The following is a 25,830-nucleotide window of genomic DNA, read 5'->3' as shown; positions in this document are numbered from 1 at the left end:
AACTTGAAATGTTTATTTGCGAAGGCATATTAAGGACGTCACCCTAGAGCATAGTATGATCAGTTAAAGTTAACCAGTAGAGACTTGTCAAAGCAAAAAAGAAGAAAGATTCACAAGAGTCTAACATTTGGGGGAAAGAACACAAAGAATGTGTAACAGGGTGGTCCCCAGGAAAGGGGGAGGTTCCCTGCCCCTCCCAAGGGAGGGTGGAGCTGAGCAGGAAGAGGAGAAGCTGCAGAAGAGACTGAGGAAGGAAGCAGGATGGAGCCAGGAGACCTGGAGGAGGCGCATGGAGCCTAGAGACACGTAAAGAAACTACGCTTGTCTTTTGGTCGTGGACTGGGTTACACAGATGTGGGTGAGACCTGTGGGGAGGTGACAATGGCAGCTTTTATCTTGATGTTGATTTTGCTCTTTTCCTTCTGGGCTTGTCCGGTTGTTTGTGACCCTTTTCTGTGGGTCCCCACTGGAAGATGCTTTAGACTTGTAGCAGGCTTTGGGGCCTTGTTCTGGGCCGATCCCATATGGATGGACTTTTACCCACGAGGGGACGGGTAACTTTGGGTGCTTCATTTAGAAACTAGACTCTATGCCTTTCCTGTATTGTTTCCTAGTTTTATTAAAGATCCTTCCCATTAGTCTCATGTGTTTTGTGTTGATGCGGCGGATGGCAGAACCCATTTAGAATAGGCAGGTTTGCGGGGTTTGGGCTGACCCTCTCCCTGTCCTATAACAAATGTTGTTCATCTGTTTCCAGATTTGGGTTCATCTAATGCTGAGAGTAAAAGACCGCACACTTGTGGTTACTCTTCTCACCCTTAAGAGCGAGTGGCCTGTTGATATTGTTAAGAGAGAAAGAAAACTCGGATGGTCTGAAAACACCTGATGTGTCTCAAACCAGGTCAACCAGACACAGGGTGAGATTCAGCAGCTGTCACATAGCCCCCAGCCAAACCCAAAGTCCGTTTTAGAAGAATTGAATTAACACAATGGATTGATCTAGGAAAGTTTTGGGCTCTTCCCTTCAGCATAAATGGCTTGTGTTAAACTAAGTCACATCTAATCTGCTAATCTATGACAAAACCCATTAGAGATCCCCAGACTCAGGGATCATGGTGAATTTCTTGTTTAGAGATTCCAGTGAGAAGGCGGTTGGAGAGATAGGTCTTGATTCTGGAATATGCTCCATTCTGTATTTTTCGATGTATGGTGCAGCCACTTCCCACACCTGAGAAGCAAGGATTAAACAGCAGGGAGGTTGACATTATTCTCACATGTCGTTAAACAGCAACTTCATCTGAAGTCAAAACATTTTCTATATCTGATTAGACAAGCCACAGCTGCTTGCTAGCATTTTTTGAAGCATTAGACACACGATCTGTGCCAATGAGGCTTTGGTTGTATTAACAGCTTTTAAAGTACAAAGTTTAATACTTTTCTAAAGTGACCATGGAGGTTTTCAGTCGTGTACTCTTCTGTAGCAAAACAAGCAAACAAGCAGCACCTAAAGAACTCAGTGTGGACAGAATGAAGGGAAGTTGCTCAAGCTGGGTGTTTCCTCCAGCATGTCTTGAAGGCTGAGAGGTAGTAGCAGCCACAGGCGCTCTCCTGCCTGTGCTGTCCCTTAGACCTTTGCTACACAAATGGAAGCCCGTGCACCAGCAGCTCCAGCATCACCCGGGACAAGTCAGAAATACAGTCCCACTCAGGACCAACTGAATCCAAATCTGTACTTTGACGAGATCCTCACGTACACTGCACCATGAGAAGCACTGCCTCTGACCTCTACCCACCAACCTACTCTCTCTCGAGCATGACATCTCAAACAACACCTCCCTGGTGGAGCAAGGGGTTAAGATGCAGCACTATGAAGCTATCGGCAGCCACTGAAGCACAAGTTCGATCCCCAGCAGCTACCCACATGGCACAGCAGACCTCTCCTGACTCCCCCGCTGCTCCTCTCAGCAGTGTGCCTGTTTCAGTCAGTCTGCCTGTTCTGCTCCCCGCTCTGTCTCTGGTGAATCCTCTCACCACCCCCACCCTGCACCTCCAGCCTACACCCCAGCTCTTGCATGCATAAATAAATCTTTAAAAAAATAATACCCAAATTATAAATAAAAAATTGAAAAATAAAATTCAGCTCACTTCCAGTCCTCAGATATTCAAGGTCTAGGTGCTCTACGGGGCTTTTCGGAGTTTATCAATAGCTTCTGGATGGCCTTGCAAGTTTTGTAAGCACATTTTTGTTCACTTCCAGGAATAGCCAGGAAGGAAAAGAATAAGACCATGCTGCTCCACTCCCCACTCCCAGTGTACTGTCCCAGAAGACCCCAGGCTAAGAAGTAAGCCAGCTTGCCTTCTGATCCACCAGCAGCCTGTGCGCCGCCTCGATGTCGGGGGCCATGAAGCGGTCTTTTATCCAGGGCCTGCAGGGGAAGACGAGTGGAAATGCCATCAGCCAAACCATCAGGCAAACATTCGCGCTGCCAGGGCTGGTGCGTCCGCGATGCTGTTGGACCTTACCTGACCACAGAGCGCACCAGGTCATAGACCTTCTCCAGGGGAGTGGTTGTTCTCAAGGGGCGCAGGAACTCGATCCCCTGACAGGCTGCAAGGAGCTCGATGGCCAGCACTAAGACAAGAAGCATGGAGGGCAGGGCTGATTAAAGACTGACTTTGAGCTTCAGGGATTTAAATCACACAGAAGTTGGCAGCCAGATGGTTGGTTCTCTGTCTATTGGTGGAATAAACCCACCTAGGCATTTGGTGACCATTTAAACCTGCCTTTTTAACCTCTTGACGGCATCTTTAATGGTGAGAAGGGGAAAATGAGACACTTACCTGGACAGATTATGGGATCCCCAAACCCAGCTAGGGAGGTGTCCCTTATCTGCACTAGTGAAAACTGCCATTTGTCTCGTTCTCAACCCAGAGGCCAGCTTTGAGTCATTTGGGCAGGGGAGAAAATCAAAAAGACTTCCTGACCCTGATCCTGAGCTCCAGCTCAAGGGTTTCTGATTCAGCAGGTCCGAAAATCTGCCTTTCTAAAAAATTCCCAGGCGATGCTGATGCAGTCAATGGGGATTGCACTTTGAGAGTCGCTGGCAGAGGGGAGCTGACCAGCAACATCTGAGGATGTAGAGAAATCAGATCTCTCACTCTGCTGGTAGGAGGGTGACATGGAGGAGGCATTTTGGAAAACAGTCTGACAGTTCTTCAGAAAGATGTATGACCCAGCAATTCCACTCTGAAGAAATGACACAAACGCTTACAGAAAAATCTGTACACAGGTGTCACAGGGATTAAATTCTCCTCCCTGGTGGCACAGGGATTAAATTCTCAGCACTATCAAGCTATTGGCAGCCACTACAACATGAGTTTGATCCCCAGCCAGGGAGCTACCCACATGGTGCAGCAGACCTCTCCTGTCTCGCCTGCTGCTCCCCTCAGCAGTGTATTTCAGTCAGTCTGCCTGTTCTGTTCCCCACTCTAGTGAATCCCCACACGTCTGGCCTGCACCCCAGTTCTTGTATGCATAAATAAACAATTTTTTTTTTTAAATCTGTACACAGTTCACAGCAGCATCATCCAAATTAGGGAAAAGGTGGGCAGAACTAGAAGTTCCTCACCGACAGACAGGTAGACAGAAGGTGGTCTGTCCATGCCAGCCAGTATGATGCGGCCATAGCAAGGAATCAAGTACTGACGTGCTACATCATAGATGGACTTTGCACATAGAACGCTATGTGAAGAGTCACTTGCAAAGGGCCACCTTTTGAATAATTTCACTTATGTGAAATGTCCAGAACAGGCAAATCTATGGAGAGAGAAAGTACAGTAGTGGCTGCTGAGGCCTGGGCTCAGGTGTGCAGAAAATGGGAGAGTGACAGGTAAGGGGTACAAGTTTTCTGTTGGGGGTGATGAAAGCATTTTAAAAGTAATTGTGGAAATCATTTTCCCCACTCTGGATATTAAAAAGAAAACAAAAACAGCAATGTATGGTATACTTTAAATGGATAAATTATAAGGCAAGTGAATTGTATCTCAATACAGACATTACCAAAAAAAAAAAAAAAAAAAAAAAAGAACATTCCACGCTCCCATTTATCTTAAAATAGTAACATTCCTTTGTGAGCCAACTGTTTCCAATACAGTTGCAAAAACCTAGGTAACAATGCCTAAAGGAAAGCCAGCTCCTTTCAAAAACACTTAGCAAGCAGTAATTAAGAAGGCAGGTTGAGGTTGGCTGACACAGCTCCACCTGTGAGGTATCTTTGCCAAAAAGGTTGGCCCTCAGCTAGTTAAGCGTTTAGGGGCCAACTGCAACGTGCAGGAAGTAAATGGGACAGAGGGGAAGTCAGCAGTAACTCCGCATGGAAGCTAAGAGGTAAGTCCAGAATATCACCTCCTAGTAGAAAGGTGACCTAATTTTTAAACTAGTCAATGGCATGACTAAAAAATGAGGACGGGAGTGAGGGGTGGAGAGGAAACTGCTGTAGATGAAATGTTGCTTAAAACCTCACCGTGAAATTTAAAACGTGGGCCTTGAATCCTGATGTGAGCAGACCTTTTGTAAACACATTGAGATCATGCGGGACAGTTAAATGTGTTCTCGGGGAAGATACTAAGACTTGTTGATTTCTGGTGGGCATGGCAATGGAATCGTGTTGGATAGGAAAGGATATAAGACAAACAGTATGCAGGAGGAAAGAATGTGGTGGTGATTCGCTAGCAACTAATTCGAGAAAAATAAAAGCAAAAAATGAAGCGAATGGGCTCACTTTGGTTGAATGAGAGCGAGGTGTGTAGATGAACAACGAGGTTTTGCTTTTGAATGTTTTTAAAAACCTTAATTTTAAAAAAGCCAGCCATTGAACTGGCTCAGCCAGTGGGTGTGATTCCTAATTGTCAGCAAGCATCAGAATCATCAGAATCGCTTGGGGGCTTGTGAAGCCTCGCTTGCCTGACTTTCTCCCCAGAGCTCCTGAGTCAGCAGGCCTGGGAGAATCTGCCTTTCTAGCAAGTTCCCTGGTGATGCCAGTGCTCTGAGGGGGATTCCACTGAGAACCACTGTCACAGTCACTCCCTTGGGAGTCCTGAGCCCCATCCTGGCTGGGGTTACCTTGCTCCACGTGCTCAATGACCCTGAGTGCCTTCCTGGCTGCCCATCCTCCCATGGAGACGTGGTCCTCGGTGGCGGCGCTGGTGGAGAGAGAATCCACAGACGAGGGATGGCACAGGGCTTTGTTCTCAGAAACTGCAAGAGGTCAGAGCAAGTTAACATGTATGCTCCGGACGGGAAAAATGCCAGCGCGACATGAGGCTCCCCAGGGTGCTCCTTGGCGAAGTGCATCCTGTCCAGGAACTCCTGGTCACCATCCAAGCACTAGATGGCCCAAAATTACTTTGGGAAAAGGAAGAGATTTTTTTTTTTCTTTCCAAAGTGAGAGGGACTATAAAGCTGTAATGAGTTGAGACATAAAACTGGGCTGTGGAGCAGCAAACCCTATAATTACAAAAGCAAACTGCAAACACTGCAAGCAACTAGCACACCAGGGAGAGGAGGGAAAATAAACATGGTGGTCATTTCTAGGTACTCGAGAGCAATTTGACTGGTTGTGACACCAGAGGAGGAGGGATTAAAATTCAGGCATGGCATTTGAGGGGGGACCACAGATTTTAAGATTTAATGGTTTAGGCTGTTTGATGATGGCATAGGCAGATGAACTGCGTTTAAGCAAGGCCTTGGTGACTGGCAGGTATCTGGGAGAGGTGAAGGAAATCCTAGAGAGAGCCGAGATTGGCATCTCAGACTTCATTGTGTGTATGAGTCTCTCAATCTTGTTAAAATGCAAATGTTAAATTTCAGCTGGGGCCTGAGATTCTGCTGTCCCCATAAACTGTATTTCTGGATCACACCTGAAGGAGCAAGGCCCTAGATTACTAAATTCCTTATCCCCAGTTTGAAAGCCAGAAAAAGTCAAATTTGAAAGAATCTTTTTTCTCTTTTTTTATTTAACTTCCAGAGCAGCTCTGAGTGAAACTTCTGTTGTTTTCTGTGCTACTGTAGGGCTTTGGGATAATCCAGCTAAATCGTCCAGCTAGGGGGATCAGCTTGTCCTGGCTGACAGAGAGTTTTCCCGCCTTCAGCACATGTCCCTGGACCTGGGACCCTATCCTGCTATATGGATAAACAAGTTCTAGCGAGGCTCATCCAAAGAGATAACTCACAAGTACTCCCCTCAAAAGAAATTGCAATGAATAACTTCAACAGGAAGCTAGAGATGCTGAACACACTTAAATGAAGCTTCCCTAAGCTCAAAATATTCTCTAGAAATCAATTACCACAACCTCCCCCCAATCCCCATGTTAATGTGAGAACTTGCTACCCTTCAAGGGGTATTTCAAAAAGGAGGCGAGTAAGCAAATAGTAGATACTGGTCACAGGAAAGGTGAACTCAGTGACTCTTCGAGTTACTCATATTGAGTTTCCGTGTGAAGCTTAAGGAAGGAAAAGCTTAGGAGTAATATTAATAGCAACTAATATTTAGCACTTATAACATGGAACTAAAGTATAGTACTAAGGCTTTACATGCATTAGTTCTTTAATCCTCAAAACAGCCCCTTAGGTGAATTTATCATCCCTGTTTTACACAGGAGTTAGCTGAAGGCCAACAAGATTAAAAGCTTGTTTCACAACACAGTTGGTTAGTGCCAGAGCTGGGATTCAGAGCTTTAACTGAATTTGTACTATGCTATCCTGCTTCTTGGGTAGGTTTGCTGGAAAAAATACTGGCTGTTCAGTTAAATTTGAATGTCAGATAAAAAAAATAATATCTTAGTACTAGTATGTCCTAAATAATTCAATTTAACTGAACATCTTGCATTTCTATTCGTTCATTTTCACAACTATATTTCAGGGTTAAGTATTGGTTAAAATGAGAGTCTCATTCATTGAAGTGAGAGCACAAATGCTTGGGTTTGTATTCTGCTCTAGTTCTTACTAGTTGTGAAATTTTGGGTAAGTGACTTTATTTCTCAGATCTTCCGTTATTCATCTGAGAAATGAAGGTAATGTTTGTACCTGCCTAGTACTGTTGCTCTGACATTGATAAGTGGAGATAACTCTTGGCACTTCCTCTGTGCTGGGCTCTGTCTCTTATAATCTTGACTCAGAAATCAGCTGTTTCCTTAGAGGACAAATTGCCTCTTCGAAGCATTTTGTAATCACATCTTCACGTTTTTAATGGTTGGTATAGGTAATGAAATATATCCAGTTTTTAATCATTCAGGTTGGTTTAGCTTCTCCATGAACGACAAACATCTTTGTCTTTTTCTTTCTGATAGACTTCAAATTGAGATTAGAGGAAAAGCTACAAAGTTCACATGTGATATTAAATTGCTTTCTACAGAGAAATATGGAAGCCTCTTTATGTACAACCTCATTATTGTATTATTATATTTTAGCAGATACTTGCTTAGGATTTATTTATATTTGTTTCCTAAAAAGTATTTAAAGATGTAAAAAGTATTAAACAGACAAACTTCTACAATTGTATTGAGGGAGGGAGCAGACAAATGGAGGTGGTGAAGAAGGTAGATCTCATTCAAAGACAAAACATCTCAGGTAAAATGGAGATGCCCTTAGCTAGATGATAGCCTGTGTTCTGGGGAGGAGGCTGTCTTCTTACCGAGGGCTGCAGCTGTGCAGTGGGCTATCATGAATCCAGAGTTCAGACCACCTTCAGCCACCAGGAAGGCAGGCAACTCGCTGAGGGAGGGGTTACAGAGCCTTTCGATTCTTCTTTCGCTAATTGCGGCAAGTTCATGGATGCCGATGGCCAAATAGTCGAGGGCCTGAAAGAGCATCTCAGTTCAGTTGGCCTGTACTGGAATATAGTTTCAGAAGCAAAAGGAATTCTTTTTTTTTTTTTTTTTTTTTTTATAGAGGCATGCTTTATTTATTTGTTTGCTGGTTTGTTTGTTTGTTTTGTTTATACATGCACTGGGTACAGTCAGAAGCGCGGGAGGGTGAGAGAATTCACCAGAGCCAGAGCGGGGAGCAGAGCAGGCAGAAGGACCGAAGGACACTGCTGAGGGGAGCAGCGGGCGGCAGGAGAGGTCTGCGCGCCATGTGGGACCCTCCTCTGGTGGCCGGGGAGCAGCCGGGGATCAAACCGGCGCCGCAGAGGCCGCGCGCAGTTTCGCAACCCAGCGCTCAACCGCTGCGCCACCGGGGAGGCCCAGAAGCAAAAGGAATTCTAAGAGGCTTACTTTGGCTGGGTATTCGCCATGGAAGTTTCCTCCAGAAATAGTTTCTCCCCTACTGGCAAAGACCATCTTTCAAAGCAGGTTAAGGCTTGAACATGACATTTGCCGATCACTTTAAGATAACCCTTTCCCCAATCTGCTTAATTTTAACATTGAGGTGATAGCCTTTGCACACATGTGGGTGGAGAAGAGTCTTCCTGCAAGCACTTGTTGACATAAAAAGACACAAAAGCAAAAGAGGAATCATTTATACCCAATGGGAGCCAGAGAAACACAGACCATGAAATGCTGGTTTCTTTTGAGATCAGAGACCCTCAAGCACAACCATACCAAGGGGGAGATAAAACTAGAGTTCATGGGTTGAGCACAGTGCTGTGAAGCTGTCTGCAGCCTCTGCAGCGCCAGTTCGATCCCGGCCAGTTCGGGTCCCACATGGCACAGCAGACCTCTTCTGCCGCGCCTGCTGCTCCCCTCACCAGTGTATTTCATCAGTCTGCCTGTTCTGTTCCCCACTCTGTCTCTGGTGAATCCTCTCACCCTCCCGCGAATCTGGCCTATACCCTGGTTCTTGTATAAATAAATAAATAAATCTTTAAAAAACAAAAAACAAAAAAACTAGAGTTCATGACACTCCTACTCCACTTTGAGTAGTGGTGTTGAGGTAAGTTAGTGAGTTGAGGACTATTTCATGAGTGTTTAACTTAACTGTAAAACAATCTGAGAGGACACAGATCACACAGCTGAAGTAAGTCTCTCAGAGGAGCTACATGGTAAAGGTCTTGTAAGGAACATTACTCAATTGCTGTGAAACTCATCTGCTGACTCAGGCTGTGACCTGCATCCAGGGCTGACAATTCAGCACTTTCTCTGTGTTAAGAACTGAGGCAGACACGGAACAGGAAGAAAAATATTTCTGTGGTCTTCAAAGGTAGTGTTGGCTCCATGAAGACTTCATCAGTATGCCTCCTGGCTAATAATACCCACTTCTGGAAGAACTAAGACATCACAAAACATTCCCCAGCAAAAGCAAGATGGTTCTGGGATACCCACTCCATGAAGGAAAGACGAGCTCCACCCTAGAGGAATGGGTTTTTCCATATTTGAATAAAGTTAATGTCAGAAATAATAACCCAGGATGGGGAAAGCTATAACTCTGATCAAATGCTGAAAGGCTACTTTCTGTTTAATGCCTATAGCATTGCTAGAACCAGGAAGGCATAAATGCCAGGCTGCACAGGGTCTTCATAATCACATTTGGGATGTGGGTCTTCATTCTTCCAACAATAACCACAGCCCTGTGTCTAGGGCAAATGTCTCCATGAAACCACCTAGCCAAGGCTGGAATTACTGTCTTCAATCTTTGATGGGTGCATTTTGAAAGCACAGCATGCTTTCTAACGACTTGGAAGCCAAGATCAGGTTCATAGACCTGACTTTGCCACTTATCAGCTCTGACCTGGAAAAAGTCACTTAATCTCTGAGCCACAGGGACTTAATCTATGCAAAGGAGTGACAGAACAGAGATGCTATGCAAAGGATCACTTCTGCCAATCCTAAATTACCAGCTGGAATTCTCTAATAACAGCTTAGTAGACAGTCAAAAGATACAGGATTATCTGTGGCACTGTTAAGTTCTGTGGTAATGATGCTCTTCACAAATGCTATTGTGTCATTCACCACACCATGGACCTAAAATAAAAGATTAAATGGGTTAATACATGGAAGACACTGGTAAAGGTGCCTACCAATTGAGTCTGCTATTCCCTAGTTTGGCAATTCTTCCCCAGAGACATTTTCCATCTAACTAGCAGGAATGAAATGTGTCTAATAAAGGCAGTGGGGTATTTACTCCAGGAAGGGCTCTTTGTTACATTATAGATGGTAACTTGGCAGAAACTGAACTCTAGTTTCACTCTTTAGATGAAAATCTTAGCTGTTAATTCATTTAATCATCATATGCAAATCAAGATGCCCAAGGCCAGCCCACGCCACTTGTACATTGTATTTAAAATTAAGCCTCATAGAGCTTCTGCACAGCAAAAGAGACAATAACAAAAACAAAGAGAAACCCCACCAACTGGGAGAACATTTTTGCACACAACACTAATGATAAAGGACTGATCACAAAAATCTGCAAAGAGCTGATGAGACTCAACAACAACAAAGAAAATAATCCAGTCAAAAAATGGGCAGAAGAGCTAAAAAGAAACTTCTCTGAAGAAGAAATGCAAATGGACAACAGGCATATGAAAAAATGTTCAGCATCACTTGTAATCAGGGAAATGCAAATCAAAACTACCATGAGATACCATCTTACACCAGTGAGAATGGCACGTATTAAAAAAACTAGCAACAACAAATGTTGGCGAGGGTGTGGAGAAAAAGGAACTCTTCTGCACTGTTGGTGGGCGTGCAAACTGGTCCAACCACTATGGAGAGCTGTGTGGAGATTTCTGGACCTACTAAACATAGAGCTTCCATATGATCCAGCAATTCCACTCCTAGGTATTTACCCAAAGGACACAGAAACATCAATTCCAAAGAGCACCTGCACCCCTATGTTTATAGCAGCACTATTTACAATAGCTAAGCTTTGGAAACAGCCCAAATGCCCAAAAATAGATGACTGGATCAAGAAGATGTGGTACATATATACCATGGAATATTACTCAGCATTCAAAAAAGATAAACACATGCATTTTGCAGCAACACGGATGGCGCTGGAAGGGATCATGCTCAGCGAAATAAGCCAGAAAGAAAAAGAAAAATACCGGATGGTCTCACTCATAGCAGGAATCTAGAAAACTTAAATAAGGGACCAGGAAAATGAATAACTATAAGAAAGTGAAAATCAAAATCAACAAAAAACTATGAACCAGAGACACTCTATGGGGGGTAGAGGGCGGGAGGGGAGGGATTGGGGTCAAAATAAGGGGGTTGCAATTGTATGGGGATTATAAAAATAAAATTTATTATACAAAAATAAATAAAATTAAGCCTTATAAATAAATTAAGATTCAATTATAATTTATGTGTGTCTATAAAATGCAGATAAGATAGAAGCATAGATATGCACTTGAATTTTGATTAAACTATCTTGAGAACATCCTTGGTAGGCTGCTTCAAATGCCATCTAACCGGGAGGACCAGTAAAGTTCCATTAACTCATCAGAATTCTTATGGCTAAGAATTTTTTAAAGTTAGGATATTAAATTAACATAACAAGTTGTTGGCCTTCTGTACCAGGGGTATGAGCAGAGCAATTTAGAAGAAAACAGTTGCCCATATAGAATAGAAACTTTAACAACAATTGGAAATGATGGAAGTATGTCATACATGGTTTGTTAATAGAGGCAGTAAAGAAAGTTGGATTAGAATTGGCCATTACATGATGTTCTAACCCTCCCCCTTTATCAGTTCCCCCCCTGAATTAGAGGAAAGAAAAGAAACTGTTTGCTTACCTGTGGGCAGCAACGCATAGTGTAGGCATCCTGAACACGATCACAGAACCTGTGACTTTCTGGGGAAGAGGTGGAGGGGTGACATAGAACATATTATCAATTCTTTCCATGAGACACAACCAAATGAGCTTGCTCCCATACACATGCCCAGACCTGCTATTTCAGATGGGTGGTGATCTGAGTCCAAGAGCGACCGAAACCGAAATGCAACTTCAATTTGTCCACGATGAGGGCGAACCGCGTGAATGTCTAGAGTCAAGAGAGAGTAAATCTGAGCCATTCTTGCATTAGATTGACCTTCCATCAATGGCTCAGGACCATCCACCGTGCTGACATGATCCTGAAAGTTCCCAGGGTCTCTACCACCACTCAGATACTTAACCCACAAAGCAAGATTTTCCTTCCTGACTTTATTCTTTTTACTTGAAATTTCCATGTATAAACAATGTGTTGATCCCACTGGGAATTCAACTCAGGACACTGGGTCCACTCTAAAAAGATTTTAGGCTCATAATAGATGGGATCTCCATAGTGGCCTAATTTAACTAAGTCTTTTCTAGTCAGTTTTTCTGTCCTAAAACATTTAATAGTAGGAAGTCTTTCAAACCCACGACTTTCTTGATAAGCTACCACTTCCACAGTTTTCTCTCAATTTCCTAATGGGGACCAACCTTCATTCTACTCTTGTTCTAAACCCTGGGAGCAGATTCCTGAGACAACACATAGTTTGATGGGAGGCAGAGCTGGGTGATCTGGGGGCGATCACAAAACTCTCGGGATCAATGTCTGTAAAATGTGGTTGTTTCAAGGCTCAAAGGTGGTGTGACTTAGGTGAAGCTGTAGCATTATTGGGTGTGCCATCAGCACTGGGGTTTTCTCCTTCCCTCCTACCCACTCCCATGAGCCTCATGTCCAATGACCTCAATCAGCCCATCCCACCAGCTAAGGTGCGTAACAACCCAATGGAACCCTACTGACCCGTATCAAAGGCTCTGGTGGTGCCCTTGAGCACCTCAAGGGTCAAGGCTGCCACAATGTCAGCCTGCCGAGCAATAGCACTGGCTCTCTCCACGGCTTCACAGCCCAGGGAGGTGATCATCTGTGTCCCATTGATGAGCGCCAGACCCTTTGGAGAGGGAGAGAGAAGTTTCCTACTGGATTTGTTATAATAAACCTATCTACAAGTTGATTTCATCTCTTCAACTTCTGCAAGAGAAAAGCTAACCAGTTTGTTGAATGGTGTTTATTCATATTTTCCGAAGTGCAGGACTGGGGGACTTGCTTAAGCAGTAGAGGATTAAGTGCCATCCTATGTGAATTTATTACTATTAAGTGTCCTTATTCTTGAGGCAGCAATGTAGCTCTTGTAAGAACTGCATGTAAAATCTTGAATGCTAAATTGTGCTGCATTTCTTCTTTAACTTCTCATCCTTGTAGGTAAGGCATCCTAGGACATTTCTGTTCCAAGACGCTCTTGGCTGAGAGCATCCTAAGGGAGTATAAACTGGCTGGGAGTATCTCTTAAGAATCCTTAGAGGTTCTGATTTGAAATTTATGTTTTTAGGAATAGAACTTCCCCCTAAGCTTGCATGGCATGAAGAATCTTTAAAATGCTTATGGAGGAACCCTTTCTCCAGCGACCAACTCTCAACAAATATATAAATCAGGTTTACTTTAGGAAACCTGTGAAGTTGATCATAAGACTGAAAATAGTGCATAAGTGAAGACTTATTCAAATGAACAAATCTTCCTTGAATTTCCTTACCTCTTTTGGCTTCAAAACAATTGGTTTCAATCCATGGGCTTCCAGGACCTGCGGAATGATTAAAAAGATAAAAGTGCATATCAGATGAAATATCAATCTATTTCTACTTTCATGTGGAACAACAAACAAACAAACAAACAAAAAAACCCCACCAAAAACTCTAAAGCACCAAAGACACCCTGTCTTAAAAAAAGAAAAGATTAGACCTACACACGTTAACTCTGTCCATATCCTCTGATCTAGTCTCTGGCTCTATTCTTTAGTCTGAAAGCAAATTTATCTCCACATAATTCTTGTACTTAAAACAGGGCTCTGTGTCTGCAGACTTAACACTGACTTTTGATTTATAGTGTCCATCTTGGTGAACTGCTCTGTTCTTTCCTGAACACATATGCACGCCTGACAGTCTGTCCATAGCCCATCCCTCCAGAGCTTAACTTAAAAAGTCCTCACCCTCATCCTACTTATCTACACACTGGCAGGACCTTGGAGCAGGGCTTCTCCCTTGTGTGTTAAATGTGTGGGCACTGATAATGAGGGGATTATGGGCTGAATAGATGGAAACAGAATCTTGAGGACAAACAGGCAAGATAATCCCCCCCTGAAATAAAAGAAGGGAAAGCAATGGGTAAGGGAAGGTCCTTCTAGGGAAGAAGGAAAAGGGCCAGCATGATGTATGATGTCAGTTGCACCAGTCTAGTGGAGTGCACCTTGCTCTCCACATCAGTTCTCGGTGTTGGGCTGGAGCTGGGGGTAGGAAAAATGGGAGACTGATGAGCTCGTGTGATAAGTGATCCCGGTGGTAGTAGGTGAGTTGGGTTGGTGGAAAATAATCACATGAGATGCCAGGAGAGACTAAAGCAGGGGCCATAGGGGCTTGGGGGAGATGGAAAAGAACCAGAGGAACAAAAAGGGAAGTTTCCTAAGGACTTATGAGAAGGAGAAACAGGAGTGAACAGGAGGTAGAAGAATGGATAGTGCTTGTCCTCCTGCAAGGACCCAGCACACTCCCAGTATAAGGACCTCCAGTTTTTGTAATATCAAACTCCGGGGGGGCAGGCAGTGGAGAGGCAGGTGACATGATAAAGACTCTGGTAAGTCACTTAAGACTTGAGTCTAAGGACAGGGGAAGGATCACGGGCTTTAACCAGGACGTGCTTGAATTTACTGTATGAAGGTAGTTGGGCAAACACTGTATACAGAGAAATAATCAAGAAAAGTGAGCTGGAACCTATATCGCTGGAAGGATTTTCTGTTTCCTTAACTATTTCCTCCTCCTCAATCCTCTGCCCCTTCTTTTACTTTAGGATACCTCCCACAATTGATCAGAGATGACACTTCAAATAATTGTTTGGTTCTGGTGGAATTAAGAGATGAATTCAGATGAAGAAAACATTAAAGTTTTATGAAATCCAAGCCTTTCTGATTAGCCAATGGGTTGGGATTTTGGGGGACAAATGGAAGCTGCTTTGCAGTGCTCAGATTGTAAGTGCCAGGACCCACGGCTCTGCAGCTCTGAGATCAGCCACTAACTAAACTTGCAGCAGTGTGTGACCTCCCAGAGAGACATGGCCAGTGTCTTAGGTGCCTAATCAATCTCTGGGATTAACACTGGCAGCTGTACCTCCCCACCAAGGAGATTTTTAAGTCCAGAAAGCTGACAGTCGAGTAGGAAGCTAAGAGTGTTGTCTCATTTGACTTCTAAACTTCCATTTTTCCCTTAATAAAATGGGGATAATAACGGCCCCCTCCTTGGGCTACCATAAAGATGAAATGATATAAAGCATGCAGGACGCCCTGGATCCAGCTTAGAGAAATTATCCCCGACTGAAGTTGTCATCAAGTCTTACGTATTTAGCGTCAGCCCAGCCACTCTTAGGAGACCACATCTTTCCTTCTCCAATTAGCCCAAGAGCAAGATGAGAGAGTGGGGCAAGGTCTCCACTGGCACCAACGGTTCCTTTTTCTGGAATGTAGGGCAGGCAGGAGGCTGGAGAGAAGTAGGGACCAGTTACTTCAAGAGTACCTTGTTCTGGTGCTCCTTGCTTTTCCAGTGAGATGAAGCTCCCCCAGTAGGATCTAGGATCACATCATGCCTAAACATCTGTGGAAAGATCATTTCTCAAGCACAACTAATGGTTAGGATACCTAGCTGAGCTGCTATAGAGAAAAAGAGGTGAGAAAATAAGAACGACAGGAAAGGAAGGAGAGAAGACTGAACCCTCTCAGTTGCAAAACCTTCAAAATCTGAACTAGAGGTTTCCAGAAATTCTAGCAATATATCTTGAAGACACGATCATGAGCTAGCTATTGTTCATTGTGAATTTGTTTCTAAGAACAAAAAGTTAGACATGGGGCCTCCCCGGTGGCGCAGCGGTTGAGCACTGGGTTGCGAAGCTGCCCGCAGCCTCTGTGGCACCGGTTCGATCCCCGGCTGCTCCCCGGCCACCAGAGGAGGGTCCCACATGGCGCGCAGACCTCTCCTGCCGCCCGCTGCTCCCCTGAGCAGTGTACTTCTTCAGTCTGCCTGTTCTCTTCCCTGCTCTGGCTCTGGTGAATTCTCTCACCCTCCCGCGCTTCTGACTGTACCCAGTGCTTGTATAAACAAAACAAACAAATAAATTAATTAATTAAAAAGTTAGACATGATCTAAACATGGAATTAAGAAACTTTCATGTGATCAAATTGTATGTAATTATTAAAAGCTTTTTGAGAATATTTGAAAACATGTAAACATTTACATTAGAAAAGCAATATAAAATTTTCTATAATCAAACACCCCAAAGTGTTAACAGGGGCTCTCTAAGAAGGTAAGTTATAGGTGGTTTAGTCTCTTTCCATTTTTATTTATTTATTTAGTGGCTTTTTTTTTTTTTAAAGATTTATTTATTTATACAAGCACTGGGTACAGTCAGAAGCGCGGGAGGGTGAGAGAATTCACCAGAGCCAGAGCGGGGAGCAGAGCAGGCAGAAGGACCGAAGTACACTGCTGAGGGGAGCAGCGGGCGGCAGGAGAGGTCTGCGCGCCATGTGGGACCCTCCTCCCATGGCCGGGGAGCAGCCGGGGATTGAACCGGTGCTGCAGAGGCTGCGGGCAGCTTCGCAGCCCAGCGCTCAACCTCTGCGCCACCGGGGAGGCCCTCTTTCCATTTTTACCAGCTTCCTAGTCTTCCAGTTTGACAACTCACCACCACTGCTAAACAAGCAAGGCTGTTTTGGAGAAAATTTTCAATAAGTTACTGAAAGGTGAGGCTTTGTCTTTCTAAAAAAAATCTTGGATGCCCAAGAGCAGTGCTTTTTGCAATCACTAGACCACATCAGTAGGATAAAGCTGGGTCACCCACAGATCAGCTTGTGAATCAACTCAAGGAGCCCACAGATGAGCTCACCCATTAAGCAACAGGTGGGTTCATGCAAAGCTGCACCAGCTGAGATTGCAGAGCACCCCAGAGTGGGTGTAGAAATAGGTGCTGGAATCACGGCTGGTCTGTTCCGCACAGCCCAGTGGTCTGCTACCACCTCCGGCATAGTAAATTTACGGGTCACTTGTATCCATAGCAAGGGGACTCTAGCAAGTATTTTGCTTTATCAACTGCCCAGACCTGCTTTTCCTCCCACTCCTTCACCCCCAAGAGTTCCCCAAGGCTCTGCTGACCCAGAATATTTACCCTTATCTGTGAGAAGGATAATGGCCTCTTAAGCATTTCAAATCTTGTTTTTACTTAGGAATTTTCCTCTCTCAAGAAGTAAGCTCCAGGGGCCTCCCCGGTGGTGCAGCAGTTAAGCACTGGGTTGCAAAGCTGCTCGCAGCTTCTGTAGTGCTGGTTTGATCCCCGGCTGCTCCCCGGCCACCGGAGGAAGGTCCCACATGGCATGCAGACCTCTCCTGCCGCCCGCTGCTCCCCTCAGCAGTGTACTTCGGTCCTTCTGCCTGCTCTGCTCCCTGCTCTGGCTCTGGTGAGTTCTTTCACCCTCCCACGCTTCTGACTGTACCCAGTGCTTGTATAAATAAATAAATAAATCTTAAAAAAAAAAAAAAAAAAAGGAAGTAAGCTCCAAAGACTAGAACTGCTTCATATTCTGGCACTAATTGGCCTCCTGATCCACAAGCAGTCTTTAATCTTGACATTTCTGTTCTACCTTGGCAAGAACATTGGTCTTTATGTCTGGTTCTCTTACCACTTGGGGGAGAATTAAGATTTCAGATTCCCAGGCACCAACAAGGAGTATAAAATCAGTCTTTGGGAAGGACATCCAGAAATCACTGTTTTCCCAATGATTTGATGTAACTTCTCTAACAACATTCAGGCAACATGGAATCAAAAGTTCCCTCCAGCCCTGAACTAAAGGCCAGATTCAAAGGGCTTGTTCCAGTCTTAATATGACAAATGCTAACTGAAGGTGCTAAGAACAGGTTAAAGTACACAGAATTAAAATACCTAAGTTACCTTAAGTGCAATCCTGCTAAACCCATTTCTCACTCATGTCCATTATTTTCTGTTTTCTTGTCTCAGCCAATTCCTTACCATCCTGTCAATCAAGTCTACCTTGGGGACATGCCCAGCTTCCATAGAGGATCAGTTCGGGGGTCCATTGCGTTACCATTAAATGCTTCGATGACTTGCTGGAGAGTCTCCAGGGAAATGCCACTATATCCTTTGGCTAAGACATTGATCCTTAAAGCCAACAGCATTCGGCACCTTTCAGGGATTAGTGGTTTCCCAACACCTAAAAAACAGATTTGATATTTTCTCAAAAAAAAAAAAATCTTTTCCCAGTCCCAGACATCTCCATCTCTCAAATCTTTCTCCACTTCAGTTTAGTCGTCTATCACCTTTCTCCCCTTGGCACAGAAAGCTGGCCTACTCTCTGTTCTGTCTTGCTTCTTAAAGTCCCATCCTCCAGACAAAGGTAAAACCCCAGTTTTGCTCTCTCAGGTTTCCTTCCTGGAATGCTCCAGTGAGCCCCACACTATCCAGCACCCTTACAATAGTTTCCAGACTCAACAGACCTTCCCATCTCACCCAATCCTGATCAAATCACTGAGCACACCGCTCTCTGCTGATGTCCACAGTCCTGCCCCAGCTCCTCCCTCCACTTGGCCTGCTCCTTTTCCTGAAATTCAGCTGAAAGGTGGTCTTGTCTGATGTTTTCTGCTTCCCTTCCTCCTTTGAAGCAAAACTGGCACCCAGTCCTTGGAATGCACTCGTTGTTAGTGGGCGTTATGGGGGCCTCCCCCTAGGTTGTACTTGATTCATGGACTCAAATAAGATCTAGAAAATACCCCGCGTAGAAGTGATTTACCTGAGGAATGTGAGCGGACTAAGTTGAACTGAAGCTCCCTGGAAAAAAAAGGAGGACAATATCTCTTAGATACCTGATGGGGAAGTATATCTTCAGCTGGGTAAATGAAGGGATTAGTCAAATCTTTGGAGGGACAGAATGAGTCTAGGTGATGCCATGGAAGAAACCAAAGGCCTGTGTTTTCCATGCTAACCCATGTGTAAGTTAACCCAAGCTCACCCTGCCCCCCCATCTGTAAATTGGGACAAATGTTAATTACTTCCCTTGTTGATAGAAATCGCAAGAGTGTCATGCGTGGCATGGGAAGGTGTGTGTTTGGTGGGGAGGGCAGGTAATCAAACTTACTCTAGTTTACTGATAGGAATTACAGTTCTGGCAAATTTCCCAAAACCTGTAGTAATGCCATAAACAACTAGAATAAAAAACAACAGATAGCTTATAGTTAGATGTAGGTCATTTTTTTTGATGTCTATACATAGAATTCTATAGCATAAAGAGAAATAGATACCAGTCTTTTCTTTCACGATGTGATCTATGACTTCCCTGGATTTTTGCACCTTCTTCTCGGCAATTGGGGTGAGCTAGGAAAACGTTGGCGAGAGCTGAGCCCACAAAGACTCCACGTGTAGCCAAAAGGGGCAGAGGAGAGGCTTCCCTCCTGCCCTCCATACCTTTATTTTGTAACGTCCTTTTCCCAAGTTGACCAGGTCCTCTGTGGTCAGACTGTCCCCATCCAAGGCAATGTACTGCAGACAAGAAGGGGACCATGGTGGGTTGGGAAAGTTAAGTTGTTCTAACAAAGGTAGGGACACTTCAAGCAGATTTTATCTTTGACATTGAGGAGATTTTATCACCACAATGAAATAGTAAAATCTCATAATTCAAAAGACATCTTCCTTAAGAGGAGGCTGGGTAAGGAAACCAGGAACAGTAAATGGGATGCCTTTCCCTCCTACACAGAGCTGGACGAAGCCCTGTCTTAAATGATGGTGTTGCCTGCCCCCCTCCCCCAACGTTGCTGGCCCTCTCCAACCTCAAATGAGGGGGATTTCATTTTCTTAGCAAAACAGAGCGGTTTGCAGCTTACCTTTTCAGGTTCTCGGTATTTGCTGTATCTGAAGACAGGTAAAGGAAAATGATGGACGGTGTGGAAAAGCCCCAGCCCCATCACTGGCAGGATTAGCCCCCAGAGCAGACCAATCAGCCTGCAGGAAAGGATACAGGTAAACCCCTTCCGGCTGGGATGGAATGAAGTCAGGAGACATGGCATCCCCTTCTATAACTGAAACAAAAATGCAACAAAGAAACTTTACAATGGATACCCAATGGCCGTAGTGGGCACTGCTGGCCAAGCAAGAACCAGCTCAGCAGTGGCCCTTGAATTGTATAGAAAAGGCTGCTTGCACATGACTCAGATGCTCTCAAGTGCGCCCAGTGCATTTACACAGGAGGAGAGCAACAGGCAGAGGTGCAGGTGTGGGGTGGACGCCTGGTCCAAAGGAAAGTCAAGATCTATCCCCCAGCTTTATTTTGTTTTAAATATTGACTCCTTCCTTGTCCACACCACTGGCCTCTAGTCTGGTGAGGTGCTTTTGAAGGGCAAAAGGATTTCAAAACGATTCAGGCACTGCAAAGGTTTAGACCTAGAATCTGGAGTTCAGATCTGGTCTCCACAACTTACTAGCCGCCAGGGGGAATGGAAGTAGCCACCTTCTTTCTGAGTCTTGCCCCTTGAAGAGCGTGGCTGCGCACCCTACCTTTCTCCTGCAGGGATGAGCAGCCGAGAGGACCAGAGGCCTAGCCCAGCGTCTGCACCGCGAGTGTGCACAACCCAGGCCCTCCCTCCCTGGGCGTGAGCACCCACCATGGTGGTTCCTGCCGCTCCCCCATGTCCGCTCACCCACTTCCACGAACTCGTTGTCCTCCAGGGCCACCTCAAGTGGGTCCTCATTGTCCAGCAAGCCCAGGCCCTTGCACCGGCGCACGAGGAAACGCACGTCGTCCACGGAGGTGAAGCCACCATTATCCGGCTTGTTCTTCATGTAGCGGCGCACGGCCTCGCGGCCCAGCCAGCCCACCGTGAGCTGTGCATCCCCGCAGGGCACTGCCAGCCACTCCCCACGCACGTGCACCGTGTACCTGGGCATGGTCGTCTGCGTTCTGCAGCCCCACGGCCCAACCAGGTCACCACCCCGCGGCGCAGTGACAGACTCCGGGAGGGGAAGAGTTTTATCTGGGAGTCCTCCCAAGGTGTGGCCAGGAGAGAAGGATGAACTTTCAAAACACGCCCCCTCCCTTGCCTTCACTCATCTGGGCGTTGGACAAATATTTATCGAGGGCCCAACTGTCCCTTTGGGTTTGTGCAGCCTCTCTCGAGGGGCAGGGGAGAGAGATGCAAGCGGGTCTGTCCACCTGTGAGCCAGCGCTGTTGGCACAAAGGCCGCTTCTCAATCCTGGGGGTCCCCGAACCCCCTGGCAGCTGCTGCTGGTCCCCGCTGCTCTGCTGGGGCCCCGATGTCTCTCTCTCCCCTGGTTTCTGTCTGGAGTCTTCTCCATTAAGGGCAGTTTATAAACACCATGTTCCTGTCTTTATCTGGAGTTACTCAACTATTAAATGCTCGCTGCTGGCCAACTGTGACACCAGGGAGTGTGGCAATAATCTTCATTCATTTGTTTATTCCACAAACATGTTGAGCAACTCTTCCCTGCCACCTCTGGGGTTTTCTGAACCTGTCCCTCTGCAAAGGGAGACTGCAGAGGCCAGAGATCATTTTCACAATAAAGGTGACTGTCTGGACCAATGAGCCACAGTGACTAGAAGGTGAACAGCCCAGGCAGCCATGGGTGGGGCCTGAGGGTGGCACAGTAACTCCACACTTAGTGTCTTCCAGTAAGTAGATTATTAATTAGCTTTAGTTTTCTTATCTGGAGATAAAGAAGAGTAGCTGCCTCACTGCAGCAGCATCTACCTGGAATTAAGTCCTGGCCTTGCCTTTGACTAGCTGTGTGATCTAGATAAGCTACTTGACTTCTCTGGGCCTATTTCTTCATCTCTAGCATGGAGATAATGTTAGTGGTTGTTTAAAGGGTTGCGGGAGGATTTAGTGGGTTCATACACATAAAGCCCTTCGAGGAGCAATTGGTATATTGGAAATACTGCAGAAGTGCTTGCGATTATTATTTTTTGCACTTTTGTAATCTGTCTACCTAAACTGTTTTATAAATGTTCTTTGTTGGTTCGTGAACACCCCCAATCCAATTAAGTTTTTCCACACAGATCACTGTTCCCTGCTTATGTCTTTACCACTAGTCATAAGGAACTCCAAAGAGCTTGAAAAAGGAATCAAGAAATGTGGCGACTATTTTAACTGAGCACCAACCAGTTTCTAGTGATTTAATTATAGAAAAGTCTGGAAAAGTCTGTTCCCACTAAGCCAGACTTGTGTTGGAAGTAGAACCATAGTTGCTCACAGAAATGCCCATACACAGAATCTCTTCCTCGGACAGGTTCCAGGAAAATGTGAGAATCAAGAGCTACCCTCCTTGAACCTCACAGAAGCTTGCACCTCAGACACCCACATCCTGATCACACCCTGGAATTCAGCATCACCTGAATTTGATACATATCATCAATCTTTTTTTTAAAGGTTTTTTATTTATGCATACAAGAACTGTGGTACAGGCCAGAGGTACAGGGTTGGGGGGCGGTGGTGAGGGGATTCATAGGAGACAGAGTGGGGAACAGAACAGGCAGACTGACTGAAATACACTGCTGAGGGGAGCAGCGGGCAAGACAGGAGAGGTCTGCTGTGCCATGTGGGTAGCTCCCTGGCGGGCTGGGGATAGAACTCTTGCTACAGAGTCTTCGGATATCTTCACAGTGCTGTGCTTAACCCCTTGTGCCACCAGGGAGGCCCCACATCATCAATCTAAAATGCCAGTCCCCCAACTTCTGACCAGGAGCTTCTAGTCTTCCAACTCTGCCCTTCCTTCACTCACACTGCCTTGGGACCTGACCTCCAGTCTGTTTCTTTTTTTCTCCACTTCCTACTGGCTTCCTTCCTTTCTAGGAAGCACATCACCTAGTTGATCACCCAGACCACTATTCAGCACTTTGAAATTTCCTTATAACCCCAAATATTTGCCTACATTCTGAGTAAAACTCAACTTCTGGATCATCGCAACACTCTTCCCCTGCCAGACCCCCCCCCCCCCCAGTGGAAGGCTGTTGTAGGAAGTGCTGCCCTTCTACTTGGCCCCCTCCTCAGTGGGTTTCCAAACGTTCCCTTGACCCACAGAGATATTCCCAACAGCCACTTCTTCTAATTCTCATAGGTGGACCTTAACTCCTACATCTCTGATGTGATGCCCTTAACTTTCTCCCTGCTCCATTCATTCATAAAATTTCTTGACCTTCTGTTATATCCCAAGCACTATGCTAGGTCCTGGGGAGGAAGTATTTTTTGCTTTCCTGGTGCTCATTCCCAGGTGAGGGATGCACACTTACAGAGATTAAGAAGAATCCCACCAACGCTCTGTGCCGTGATAAAACCCAAATCACATGAATTGCAGTTGCCAGTACCAGCTGCACCCAGGACAGATGTCAGCCAGGTGGTGCCAGATTCCAGAGATTTCAGTAGTTCCCCACTATTTGAGGATTCCCCAGACACTGTAATAAGCAGAAATAAGCTGTTTCCACTGGTTCTGTCCAGATTCATGACCCAGAGTGCCTGTAAGTCCTTAAGTATGTTATTTTCTCTCCACCTAGAACATATTCCCAACTTTTTTTTTTTTTTTTTTTTTTTTGCTTTACTAGATAGTTCTCATTCCTTTTCTCCAGGATGAATTCCCTAGCCCCTTCAGTTGGGTTAAATAGCCCCTCGTGGGCTGCTCTAGCTTCTTTAGCATTATGCAGATTGATCTTCGTTCACCCCGTAACTGTGAATCTACCGTCAGCATAAAAACACTCAGTATAGTCTTCTTAATTGAAGGGTATCAGTGCAGACTCCTCCAGGCTGGCCTCAGTAAATCTGCATGGATGTTTGTCTTTAGTGCCCCCTACCTTCTTCATAGCACCATTACCACACCTGTCAAGTTTTTCATTGACCAGTTCAGTGTATCATTTATCAGTGATAAGTGGCATTAGCTTGTAGGACAAGGGAAGACTTAAAAGCTATCACTTGGGTCCATGGATTTACTAATGTCTAATCATTTACATTGTGATTATAGCTAGGGATTGAGCTGAACTCTCCTCTGATATTCCTGGCACTGAAAACAAGTGAAGGCAGAAACTTGAGAAATTGAAATTCCATGGCAGTGTAGGTATGTTCAAAAGGAGAGACCTGGCCCAACCACTATGGAAAGCTGCGTGGAGATCCCTCAACCTACTAAAGATGGAGCTTCCGTATGATCCAGCAGTTCCACTCCTAGGTATTTACCCAAAGGACACAGAATCATTAATTCAAAAGGGCACCTGCACCCCTATGTTTATAGCGGCTCTATTTACAATAACTAAGCTTTGGAAACAATCCATATACCTAAAAATAGATGACTGGATCAAGAGGATGTGGTACATATACACCATGGAATATTACTCAGCAATCAAAGATAAACTCATGCAATTTGCAGCAACAGGGATGGAGCTGGAAGGGATCATGCTCAGCAAAATAAGCCAGAAAAAGAAATATACCAGATGGTCTCACTCATAGCAGGAATTTAGAAAACCTAAATAAGGGACCAGGAAAAAAGACTAATTATAATAAACTAAAAATCAAAATCAACAAGCAACTATAAACCAGAGACACACTACGGGGGTGAAGGGGGAGGAGGGTTAGGGTCAAAATAAGAAGAGTTGGAATTGTATGAGGACTATAACCAAGATGAAAATGCATACATTGTGCAAATATGAAAAGTGATGTACAAAATATATAAAATAATAATAAAAAAGGAGAAACCTGCAGGGGAGGATGAGAGCAAGGGAGAAGACAGACAACAGGAATGGTAGCAATCTGTCCCTTTGATGTCTGCCCTACCTTTGGCTGTAGTTATTTAGCTAGGGGGTCCCCATGCTAGGTCAGTCTTGTCCCTGGGAATTTGGAACTCAGTCTCTCCATGTGTAGGGAGTCAGACTATACAATGGACTAGCAGAGTAGAAATGGGAGACTGTATGTAGTATTCATGTTCTGCCGTCCTGGGGGCCAATCTCTGTCTGTTCCCAGATCTGGTAACGCCCTCTGTCCTATATCCTTAAAGTAGTCCTTTCCCCTTCCTGACTTCTAGTCAGTTGGGTTGCTATCACCTATGAAATTCTAACTAATACAACCGTGGTTCCCATACTGTGTGCCAAGGTGCCCTGGGACACTCCAATGCACTCAAAGGGATCCTTTGTTACTCTCTGATTTAGACCAAGTTGAACTGTTGTTAGTATGTCTTTCTAGGTGCTATGTGCTCTGTATGGGTGAATGTTTGTTTACCACTAAGATGAGGCAGATTGAGCAGAAAAGAGGTGACCTCTGGTGTGCAGGGTGGCCATCTGACCCTGGTGGGGAGGAGAGCTGGACGAGTCTGGGGGATCTGGGTGGGAGCAGAGTGCTCCTGCTCTAGTTTCCACATTGTAAGTAGGCTCATCCTATGCTCACCAGGGGGTGGTGAGCAAATCCAAATGAGTGCTCATGTTTAAGGTTATTTAAGAAAACTCCAATCATGTTAAATTTTTGATTTGCAGCAGATTAAAGAACTTAAAGTATCAGGTAAAATACTTTGTGACTACCTGGGAGAAAACAAATAGGAAACTAATTAAAAATTTTTAAATTTATAGATCAAAAGATCAAATTTTGCTAAAATTCACTTTACAAAGAACATATCACTGGTAGGGGTGTGGGGAGGGAGGGAGCTCAGCTTTATTTATGAGAATCACTGACAAAACAATAAAAAGCCCAAACTCAAAAGATACTTTCAGTTAAATGTGATCTGAAGTTTAATATTTCTTTATGAATTCAATTTTAAAAAAGAGAAAGGTCTGAAATCACA

At 44.9% G+C, this 25,830-nt stretch overlaps 1 protein-coding gene across 1 annotated transcript; it reads right to left on the bottom strand.

The window, feature by feature from the left end:
- Positions 1–1,087: 1,087 nt before the first annotated feature.
- Positions 1,088–20,948, bottom strand: HAL (histidine ammonia-lyase; the record flags this gene model as incomplete). The annotated part of the gene is made up of 20 exons (XM_084255646.1): positions 1,088–1,228; positions 2,357–2,426; positions 2,524–2,632; positions 5,123–5,257; positions 7,692–7,857; positions 8,275–8,340; positions 9,880–9,960; positions 11,733–11,791; positions 11,886–11,981; positions 12,711–12,858; positions 13,498–13,545; positions 15,348–15,487; positions 18,100–18,225; positions 18,802–18,839; positions 19,147–19,213; positions 19,310–19,382; positions 19,473–19,547; positions 19,889–19,916; positions 20,023–20,083; positions 20,702–20,948. 20 exons carry the CDS (start codon positions 20,946–20,948, stop codon positions 1,088–1,090), a joined length of 1,974 nt encoding a protein of 657 aa, XP_084111772.1.
- Positions 20,949–25,830: the final 4,882 nt, after the last annotated feature.

Source organism: Talpa europaea (genome assembly GCF_964194135.1).
Source record: "Talpa europaea genome assembly, chromosome: 15".
Taxonomy (NCBI): Eukaryota; Metazoa; Chordata; class Mammalia; order Eulipotyphla; family Talpidae; genus Talpa; species Talpa europaea.
This window is presented reverse-complemented; position numbering and strand designations above follow the sequence as displayed.